Below are 11,230 nucleotides of genomic sequence, written 5' to 3'. Positions count from 1 at the left end.
ATGTTGTGTGAGAGAATATAAAGCACTCAGCACCCAGTAAACGTTCACTGAGGTCACATACCATCCAATTTATGTTCCTATACAAGTGATCAATATTGAATTTGCTCTATGGATCCTCAGGGTCTGACACTCGGTTGCCTTGTGATTGTGATTGATTTTTTATTCATAGTTCTTCTAACTGGAAAAAACAATATACCATAAAGATCAGCAAAGAAAAAATAAACTGTACAGTAGCCCTAAAATGTGAAGTGCTGGAGGAGGAGTTTTATTTATGTTGGCGATTGTTCATGTGTGTTAAATTAAACCTTGTTCTGCAACCTCTTTTAAAAATGTCTTAATCTAGGGTAATATAATTGGGAATAAGAAAGAAATAGTTTAGGAAGGCATGAAGTGCGTTTAAAAACTGGGTCAGCAGACTGGACGGATGATGGACGGCTTATGTCTCTGGCAAGATGTTTGAGCCAAACCATGAAACTTGATGCTGACATCTATGGGATTATGTTACGGTAGAATATCTCTTTCCAGTTCATGATTATTTCATTTTCATCATAAGCAAATATAAAAGTGTGATGGTAATGAGGCATGATCCAAAAATCAGCAGTTGAGCCACTTCTTTTATTCTGCAGCTTTTTACCAAATCCCATGGTCCTAATCAGTGTATGACTTTCTTTCAGTTCAGTTCTTTTAGATAAAAAAGTAAATAGTCCCGAAAAAGGTCTGTGGCGGCCTCAATCTGATGTCCATCAGCATTACAGAGGCCTAATCCACCTATGCTACTAAACTGCTTATCAGCAAGGCACTCGACCCCTACCAGCTGCAGCAGGGCATTGACGCTGCAGTGTGACCTCTGGGAAAACACTACAGTGGTATTGCCTTTTATCCCCCTTTAAAAGTTTACATGCAGAGTTGAGTTGCACCCGCTGCCTATCGTCAACATCGTGATGTTTATTACGTATACTCTGCAATGGTTATGAGGCGAGAATAGAAGAAGCTCCATACCCAAGACCATGTGGGGTCTTACTCTAGGAATCACAATCAATGATGTACGAGTATTATTGCTAAAAAAAAGTCGATTTAGAGTCGATGGAGAATAAATGTCAATATAACTGAAGGGCTGCTTCAAAGTGCATCTTACACTCATTTCTCAAGCTGAACTGCATGATCACTCAATTATCATTTTATAGACGTAATGGGTGAAGATGGAGTCTCTTTACGATGGCTTCAACGTAAATAGATTTGTTTTTCTCCTGTGGCTAAAAATTAATGAACCACCTTGGCTGGCATTGAGAGGTATATTCTCCCTCAGGACATTAACATTGTGACAGGCATCCATCATTCAAGCCTTTAATATCTCTGAAAGGACAGAGTCCTATCTCGAATACAGTCAATGTGCTGGATCCAATACCACAGACCGTCTTCCCCAAGGTTTATGATCAGGGGTCAGTTGGGTGGATCATCGCACACACGAAGAACGATCAACTGTTTAAAATATTCTGTGACATGTGTAACTGTTAGCGATGCAACAGCTACACAGAGAGGATTTCCAACAGACCTAAGAATGTTATCTGTGAGTTTGATCACCTCTAAAGATTTCAGAGGACGCTGGTGCTCTCTGGTGGACACTTGCAGGACTGGCATTGTTCCGACTTATTTTGGATAATAAAGAAATAACAGCATACAGTTTACTGTTAACACCGACTTTATTTATAACAACGGGGCGGGGGAACAGCTCTACTGGGGTGGCTGCTGCTGGTCTGGCATGCTCCTGATGATATCAGAATCGCCTGTGGAGAAAAAGGGCAAATCAGGAAACTCTGTCACCAAATGTACAATGCACTGCATGAAGCAGCTTATTTATAATACCTCGTAACAATATAAAGAGTAAACATTATTGGGGGAAAGTACCACTTGTTTATTCATATGATATTTTAAGAAGGTCAAGAGAAGTGTTTTAGCAGTCGGATGTGTTGAGTTGCATGTTTATTAATGCAGTATACATCATACATGTGGCTAGTCTCTGCAGCTTAAACAAAGATTAAAAGTGTACGAAAACATTCACAATAGAAGCTAAAAAATGTAATAATTGTATAGATTAAATACAATTGTGTCAGAATTGGCCTACCAATATATTTAGCAAGGAATCGGTTTGTTAAATTAAAATCTGTATTCCGTTGAGCAGAATTAAAAATGATGTTGTGAACTTTTTGGTGTTCGAAGTGCTGAAGTTCAGAGCTGCTAGGAAAGTCCCACTCAGCGCTAATATAACTTCAGCAGCTTTGCCCAAACATCCAAAGAACAGGCTCAACGTATTTGGCATTAAAAAGGAGAGGGCTCAAATTGACAGCACCAAAATGCAGAGGTAGGAACTCACCAGGGTCAATGATGGCCAGTGTGCACACCCTGAAGTATTTTCCGCAGGCTGTGCCGAGCTCAATGTTGTTCCCACTGTAGTGGTGGACACCAGTCTTGGCCAGCATGGCATAGTACTCAACCTCAGATTTCCTGGACAGGGCAGAAAGAGGAAAAACGTTAGCCAAAGTAAAAGATTCAAATGCAGGTGACCCATGTTTAAGACAAAAGGTGCCAAAACTAAACACCAAGAGTCAGTTTGTAACCTGACAATACATCTAAAGTAAAAGAGGCACTATGAGAGTTGTAATTGCAACATTCAATGCTAAACCCTCCTCTCTGGCTTAACCAGGGTGGGCTCTGCAGATAGACACTGCCACACTTAGTGTATCATTAGTAATGATTGAGATTATTTTTGTACCACTGAGATAAATGGTTTTTATAACAGAATCTACAGCTTTTAAATCTTCAAAAAGCTGAACATAACTTAAAGGCCTGGATAAATAAACAGGCCAGTCACTATGTTGTCCTACAGTTACTATTAAATATTTTAACCAATCTCTGTAATATCTGAAAAGGCATACACGCAATATTTAGTTGCTGTATTCTCTGTACATAAGATAAGTTGTACCTTTATTAATCCCTGTGGGGAAATCCGAGACATAATAATAACGGTTTATTGTTTCAAAATAAACATAAAAGAATTAAATGAAAAGTACTGAAATTAAGAAATGTGCATTCACCACAGAAAAAACAACAATTAAACACAAAATGTATAAATTACATAATTACTATATAGTCTGTTAACAAGTATGATATACCTTAATTTAAAGTGGTAACTTGTGCGATGTTGTCAAGTTATGTGCAGATTCACTGAATACGTTTTATATAGAAGCTATAGACTTATCTTTAATAGTTAAACACAATCCATAAACATACATATGCCTCATGACTTCTTGCTTGCAACAACAAGCATACAATAGCTATTGTTTCCATAGAACCATTCAATACATCGTCATTGAAAACACAGCTACATATCATCTTCATTGGGTATTACCTGAGGGCAGGGCAGTTGTTGGCCAGGATGACCAGCTTGGCTTTTCCCTGACGGATCATCTTCTGGGACTGTTTGTAGCCCAGCACGTATTTTCCACTCTTCATCACCAGCTGGAGACGGGAGTTGATGGACTCCATGGACTTTTTCTAAACAACAGACACCTCAAGTTAGTGAAGATTCACAGGCTACATATCCAACTTAACTACTTTCCATCGTTGTGTTCATGCAAAAAAAAAAATCAAAGTGGGACATAAATGTGATATTTAACAAACGGAATCACGGCAAAAGTCAGCAGATCATAATGTGTTGTTCACGTACATTAATGGGAGTGTTACTACGGTTAAGACATTTTTCCTGGTAGATTTAGCATAATAGCATTAGCTACGCCGCAGTGTCATCCCAGCTACAAATGTTTATCGACAACCGTATGCACGGCAATAAACAGAGGGACAGTCGAAACATGCTTTCAAACTTTAACAACCGCTAACAATTTAAACGAAACTATGAAAATCGCGTGTAAATAATTGCGTTAACACATAGAGGTACAGTGCTAGCTAGCAGGCCTCAACAGAAACACGTCTCCACGTGAAGCAGCAGCCTGGCCCTGGTGCAGCGCGTGCAATCGGCTCGAGCAAACGCCACTCACCGTTTTCTTTGCGGCCACCATTTTTGCGGTTTAGTCCTGACCGGCCAACCTGCGGACGAGAGGAGAGGAGGAGAAGACTGTCGTTAATGTGTGGAGACTACAACAGTGTTACAATGTCGAATTCCTGGTGATTTTTATAAAGAATACTCGGAGCTCGTCTTACTGTGAGTTAACTCCAATATGGCCTCGGAGAGAAAGGAAGTCCCATCGTGCACTGCGCGGCTTTCTGTCGGTGGGTCTGCGCAAACGAGTACTGCGCATCATGCTGATTCTAGAGCAGCACAATTAAATGTATGAAAATATTTTGTTTGTATGACAGTGTATGACATCAAGCAAACATGATATTGACTCAAGCATGTCCCTTTTATTCAAATATCTTTATAAAAAGTCAAAAACATTAGTAATCTATAGTATAGTATCCCATACAAATAATCATAGGATGTACTGTAGTATGCTTATTGATTTCCAAATAGCTACTAATCTATATTAAGTGTTTAGATGTTACATCTATTATGTTTGATCAAAAATCTAATTCAACACTAATTTTGCTTTCACTTGATGATTTTGTAATGTTTTGATTGCAGAACTTTAATTATAATGGAGTCTCTTTATGTTTTCGTATTGCTACATTAAGGATCTGAATTCCTTCCAGTGGATTAATTCAGTGTTAAGATGTTTGATTAATTGCAATTGACAGTGGGAAAGATGTGATTTTGGCAGGTAACATTTGAACTTCCCAGCCCCAAGAGGTGGCCGCTGCACTCTGACTGCATAATGTATTTTCGCCCCTGCGCCAGCCTCCTGGAAACAGCCTAAGTTACAGAACACAACAGAAGCCCACATTTCACCTGTGTGACCAACTGTTTAGTGACCTGTAGCCACAACACAAACAGCTCAAGGCTTTTCTGGAGGAGGAAGCACGATGTGCAATTACGCACGGGACTAAAGGAATTTGACTAGCAGCCTGTCTCTATTTGTTCTCGTCGCGGAGACTCGCTGTCCAAAGCTTGGAGTTCTCTCCATTTAAAGAGCCGATATCTATGCACGACGTCACCAACGCCTCTCCTCATCCCACATCTCTGAAGTTTACCATCCAGTCCTCTATGAACACAGGGCAGGATGGGATGCTCCACCAGTTCCCAAACTTCAGCGATAGATCCGACTCGACCTAGTGCTAAACCCGAGGAGAGCAACGGAGCCAGCACAACAGGTGATGCTCATATATGTTCTACTTTCTGAGATATACTCTAAAATACAAACGAAATATGTAGAAGTAGTATGTTAAAATAGAGCTGTTGTAAAAAGTTCATTGGAAGCGATGATTTTCTAACCAACCTTACATTCTGTAGTTTCATATTTTGCATATAAAATATTGATTATGTGTTTTTTGTAGTGTGAGATTCATCTTATAGAGGTAACGCACTGAACAACCACAATTGCTTGATTCACTTTAGAGATGTAATTGAATGTGACATATCTGTAAGTATCAATTATTAATGTATTAATCAAAGTATTTTAGATATGTATTATCACCTTACAGTTTAAAAACGCCTTGTAAGATGTGGTTGGTAATGTTTTCATTGTGGAAGTTCACTGCCATCTCCAAATATAGTTGCATCATCAACACAATTCTTATGTGGTGAACGCTTCTCTGATAAAGAGGATCCTATCTACATGCAAATTATCCTCAATGTATTTCTCACTGTTCAGTATTTGATGTCTGTAGTTTTAGTGAGCCAGAGCTCAAAGTGACAGAATGGGAAAGTTTATTGTCATTATTTAACAGCGGTTTCTGGCTCGGTCCTCCCTGCGAGGGAGAGACAGTGGCATCAAAGCAGATTTGGTGACAGTCTACAGTTTCAAAAGGAAATGGAGAAGCTACTTAGAAGTTCCTTTGTTGTAGTATAGGCTATAGATGGCCCGGCTGCAGTACTCAAACTAACTAACAGAAGCTTTAATGTTAAACATCAACAATGCATCCTGTGTTTAAATTTAGCTAAGGAAACGTAAACACGTATGTGTAGGTTGTATGCTGTCAAATGTTAATATTTGCCAGATTATTAGAGATTACAATGAATTTGACTGTGTGCGAGCACTGTTTCACAGAACTCTAAAGAAGATTCACTTAGTGGGACCCCCTCTGAGCAAGTGTCTCTTGCTCTAAATCTCTCTTTGCAGTTCTTAAAGAGATATCACAGGCCTGTATGGAGACACATGCATGCAAGCTTACATAAGGATAGTAAAAATGTGTACCCTTAAAGGTATATGATGACATGAGAAACTGCCACTGACTCTGCACGAGTGAGTTTTAAGCTGATGTCCTGCAGCTGAAACTGACCTCAGACCTTCCAGTGGGTGAAGAGTAAAAAGAGAGTTTCCCCCCTATGATTCTAGTGTGTCATTGTCGTTGTCAACTAGCAGAATAGTTTCTGTCTTTGCTTACAAGTTTTGGGGTTTATCAGCTGAAAGACATTGAGAAGCAAGGTGTTCCTGCTATTATCATCTTGGAGGTCAGATGCAAATTTGTCCGCAACTTTTCTTCTTTTTGCATGTGGCTGCTTTTCCTTTGTCTGGTCCTACTTGTCATCCCCAAGACAGAAAGATGACATCCATTAACCCGAGGTTCAAACAGTTAAAGCAAACCTTTAAAGAACACCATTCTTTCTTTAACTCAAATATTGTGACAATTATGATGCACTTAAGAAAGGAACATACATCTTATTCATTCAAACATTGAAGTTTGATGATCAAGACTTCTTTTATCCATGCAAATACACTTGCAATGCAAATCCTTCTGAAGAAATGAGTACATGGTAGTCACGCACAGTATCAAACACACGGCAACCTGTCAACAGAGCTATCTGCAGCATGAGTGTGTTAATGTTTCTTAGAAACTCTCCACATAATCATTAACAATTGTGGTTCCAGTTATGTGACAGGGGGGATTCTTTTAATCTTCTTGTTACTTCCTTCACATTGCAATTGTTATTCACTGGTGTTTTGTTTTTGCAAGTTAGGAGTCAGCATGCAAACAACTATTATTGTATTACTTACTCCATTTTCAAAGTATGATACATGACAGTAGACATTATAAGACACAAAATATCTGTATTTCCTTCAAACTTATGAAATACAGTTGGAGTATTAACCACATCCTCGCTCCTCAGTTGGCCCAATTTTAACAAAATGTTTTGCATGGCACCCATAATTATAATAGTGACGTGTTAACTCTCTGGCTTTGGGTTATGCCAACACTGTAGCCATAATGTAGGCAACACAAACATCAAGTTAACAGAGCACAGTATTGATGCCCAAACAAAATAATATCCAAATGTGTACACATTTTTTTACTCGAAGCAGACAGAACAATTTCATTAGAGGCACATGGTTACCCTAAGCAACCTCAGAATATAAACACTAATTTGACTCTTGACCCTGAATTTTATGTTTTATTTATTGGTTTTAGATAATATCTGGATTTTTTTAATCAGGTGCCATTTTAACAGGCTACTTTTGTTCCTGACAGGGGCGGGCAATGAGAATGGTAAAGTAGCTGAGGACAGCGAAACTATTCCCGACCAGACACCTGCTGGCGGAGGCGATGCTATGCCTGCAAATAATCCTGCTGCAGCTGCAACATCTGCAGCCAGCACTCAGGAGCTTCAGTCTGCTCATCCTCCTGCAGAGGCAGCGGCACCTGCAGATGAACCGGCAGCAACTCCTGCGGAAGAATCGGAAGCAGCGCCTGCAGAAGAACCGGCAGCAGCTCCTGCAGAAGAACCGGCAGCAGCTCCTGCAGAAGAACCGGCAGCAGCTCCTGCAGAAGAACCGGCAGCAGCTTCTGCAGAAGCTCCAGATGCAACACCTGCAGAAGAACCGGCAGCAGCACCTGAGGAAGGTAGGTTAAAGGGTGTGAAAACTTAACTTGGACAGGTCAATGACAATCTTTTCCTTTTTTCGTTTAAGCGAATTTTAAGGACTTCCCAATATTGTTGGTAGAAACTGAATGTAGGGGAATCTTTGTCACATCTGTGAAACAGGTATTTTCTAACCACATTTGGAAGAAAACATTTGTCAAAATAGTGTGGTGTGACATTACAGGAAGGTAAGGTTTTTAGGGGTAAAAGTAAAGTTGTTACCACTGACCAGCAGAAACCTGAGCACTGCTCCACCTCCTGCATTAAGACCCAATAAAAACAGTGCACAGGTACATAATGTCCCTCCCGTTTTTCCCTAGACCCCCCACAGTCCCACTGCAATGTTAGTAACCAGGCGATACCCAACAACACACAGGCATGGCTTTTAATGAACACACAGGGGCGGCTCCAAACATTTGTTTATAAGTCACACATCTGATTATTTAGTTAGTATTTAAGAATCTGTCTTTGCAATGGATTAATGAATTATTTTGATTGTTAATTTCATTATATTGAAATATCATATTTGGACACACCAAGGAGTCTGTCATTAAGGTGCATTCTTGAAAATGTATTTATGAATATTTTAAGTTGTTTAAAGATACACTTTAATGAGACAATACTACAGCATGGGGGCTAACGTTTTAAAATTGATTAAAGATTGATTTTATGTTTTAAAATTTGTTTTGTTCTTACATTCAGATTTAAAGAAAATGTCAGTGCTAAACACTTTGACATTTCATTTATTTGGCTTTGAATATTACATTTTGTCAAATAAAAAGAGAACAACGATTTCTACCATAGAAGAAAAGTAAATCCAAACTAAATATTTTTCAAGAGTAATATTAAGTGGGGATAGATGTAGGATGTTTAAAAAGTGATGACTCATGCCTGAACAGTCTGTTAAAGTGTAACCATTGTCCTTTGAGGTTGTAACAGTTGTTAGGGCTATAGACCAAACATTTCGCTTTAACTATAGCAGGATCCACTCCTGATGTGCCTGCAAAGTCTTCAGCTTTTTAAAGCTCTTTCAATTATAAAAACGTTATGATCATGCACAAAACTGGTTGGTTTCAATTATTTTATTTCCAAGCTTTGTTGTTAGGATATGGCACGAACATTTCCTCCCAAACAAAACACACAATGTAGTCAAGATCCTTTTGTTGTCTCTGGAGAAAAAACTGAACCTGTTCACCTCTCTGGTAACAGGGAGATTAGCTAAATTACAAGTTAGTTATTACGACGCAACAATAGCTGCTTTGAATTCCATAAGAGTGACTGATCGAGTGACTGCAGGTCTGCACAGTGAGGATCCCTGCACACTACATTATCATCTATACATGGAGGTGCTCCACAGGGAGCTGTGTAACACAATGCAGTATCACATCACATGCTATCAATTCAATTATTGCTTCATGATGCAAATGAAAGGCAGTCAACTCATAACATCAGCTCTTCGTTTTCCTCTTAGTCTTATGCAAAGTGTCTTCCACTGCAATGCAGTTTGGAGAAAGATGACAAGGTAGTAAAGTTACAGTACTGGCTTATGCAATGGGGGAAACAAATGTATTTCTTACATTACCATATACTGTATTGCCTCCACCAATGTTGGGTTTCTATTGTTTTGATCTACCCATACCTTCAAGCATTTATTTAGGCAGTTATCTGGAGGAGGCGCCATCACTTGTTCAGTGCATACATACATTTAGATATATGGTAATGTCAGCACTCTCCTTACCCTTTGTCTGCACTTGACTGACCCCCTTTAGTGTCCAACTTTAATCACTTAGTTCAACTTTCACACAGCTGCAGTTGGCCGGCCTGCACACACCTTGTGTGTGTGGCTCAGTTTGTGTGTGTAGGTGTGATACCAACATTTTGTTGTCAATGTGGTTTCATTAAGGTGCAATCTGAGTCCACAGAGAAACCAGAGCATGCCAACATGTATAGGGCTTTCACTGACAATGAGCGATGTTGCCCCTGTTTCACAGCCAATGGAGGGAGATGATCGAGTGTCACTTAAGCAGCTCAAGCACTCCTGATGGTCAGGGGTGAGGTTTGGTGAAGTCTTAAAAACAAAAGTCATGAAAAGTCACATTTAGTTTTAATTTACATAGTTTTACATCTTGAGTTTAAGGGTATTACAGGCAGACTCAGTAACAGTATCAGTAACTGGTCTTAACGTTATTTTAAAATCATAATCAAGCATATTAACTTACGTCCTCCAACGGCATCAAGCCATGCAGGTAGGTACAGGTTTTATTTGTCTAGTGTTTTGGATTTCTGCTGCAAACATATAATAGAGGGGATAGACATTTTTTGTGGTGCTCATAGCATTGCAAAAATACATTTGGAACAGTTGTCTTGTCTGTGAAGAAATAAACATTTGGTTACTCATGCTTATCGACAGCTTGCTCTTGTAATTTATGAAAAAAAATATGTAAACCAATGTTTTTATTGGTTGTTAACATCTTCGCCACCTGAACATATTTCCCCTCTTTTTGTTTTCAGCTCCCAGTGAGTGAGGAGCAACAAGAACGACTGCACAGATGAGTTCTTGGAAGTTTCTATCTTTGTTTGTCTGCACAAGTAAAATTATGAGTAAGATGTTGCCTTGTTGCCAAGATGCAGACCCTGTGATGAAAAACAACTTTCAGTCAGTGTTCCTCAGTCATCACTGTGCCTTTTTCTCTTCATTACATTGTATGGCAGCCATTTCTGCTTGCAAATTGTATATTAACATAGCTCTGTGGCACTTATGTGTTTTCATCATTTCAGGGTAATTCAAATGATAAATTGTCATGGAAATTTCTATTTATTTTCTGTATAGAATTATATTACAAGATTATCTTTGATTAAACTTGAAAAACATCCTATACTTTTCTACAAAATCATCACTCTAAGGAAACCAAAGCCAAAATATATCTGATTTATGAAATCATATTCTTCTTGGGTTGCTGGCTTTGATTTTACAAACGTGTTTGTAATGAGTATGAAGAGCTGTTACTATGAAGTTAAACTTATGACTGTTAAAATTTATATAAAAGCATGAATGAGAAAAGTGTAAATGCTTTTTTTTGTTTCTGTCATGATCTCTCTCTCTCTGGGAAGACTTCCTGAAATCTGTTATAAGCTATAAACTGTCAAAAGAATAAAAAAAAAACCCACCTTAAAACGTGTAATGCATGTCCTTTATTTAAGCTGGATGAATACACACTATGTCGGATGTTTTGTGTCAGGATGAAATAATCTTTATAGGAC

General features: G+C 38.8%; 2 protein-coding genes across 2 annotated transcripts; one reads left to right on the top strand and one right to left on the bottom strand.

Annotated features, from left to right (window-relative positions):
- Nucleotides 1-1,681: 1,681 nt before the first annotated feature.
- On the bottom strand, nucleotides 1,682-4,306 carry rpl30 (ribosomal protein L30). Its single transcript, XM_063898432.1, has 5 exons — nucleotides 4,216-4,306; nucleotides 4,053-4,101; nucleotides 3,407-3,552; nucleotides 2,372-2,502; nucleotides 1,682-1,784 (listed from the first exon to the last, which is right to left on the bottom strand). The coding sequence occupies exons 2-5, from the start codon at nucleotides 4,071-4,073 to the stop codon at nucleotides 1,732-1,734; spliced, it is 351 nt and encodes a 116-aa protein (XP_063754502.1). The 5' UTR covers nucleotides 4,074-4,101; nucleotides 4,216-4,306; the 3' UTR covers nucleotides 1,682-1,731.
- A 565-nt stretch (nucleotides 4,307-4,871) lies between these two features.
- LOC134874713 (nematocyst expressed protein 3-like) lies at nucleotides 4,872-11,144 on the top strand. The gene is made up of 3 exons (XM_063898841.1): nucleotides 4,872-5,262; nucleotides 7,579-7,950; nucleotides 10,481-11,144. The coding sequence occupies exons 1-3, from the start codon at nucleotides 5,172-5,174 to the stop codon at nucleotides 10,492-10,494; spliced, it is 477 nt and encodes a 158-aa protein (XP_063754911.1). The 5' UTR covers nucleotides 4,872-5,171; the 3' UTR covers nucleotides 10,495-11,144.
- Nucleotides 11,145-11,230: the final 86 nt, after the last annotated feature.

Source organism: Eleginops maclovinus, chromosome 13 (genome assembly GCF_036324505.1).
Source record: "Eleginops maclovinus isolate JMC-PN-2008 ecotype Puerto Natales chromosome 13, JC_Emac_rtc_rv5, whole genome shotgun sequence".
Lineage (NCBI taxonomy): Eukaryota > Metazoa > Chordata > Actinopteri > Perciformes > Eleginopidae > Eleginops > Eleginops maclovinus.
Note: the sequence above shows the minus strand (reverse complement) of the source record. Positions and strands in the feature narration are given on the sequence as shown.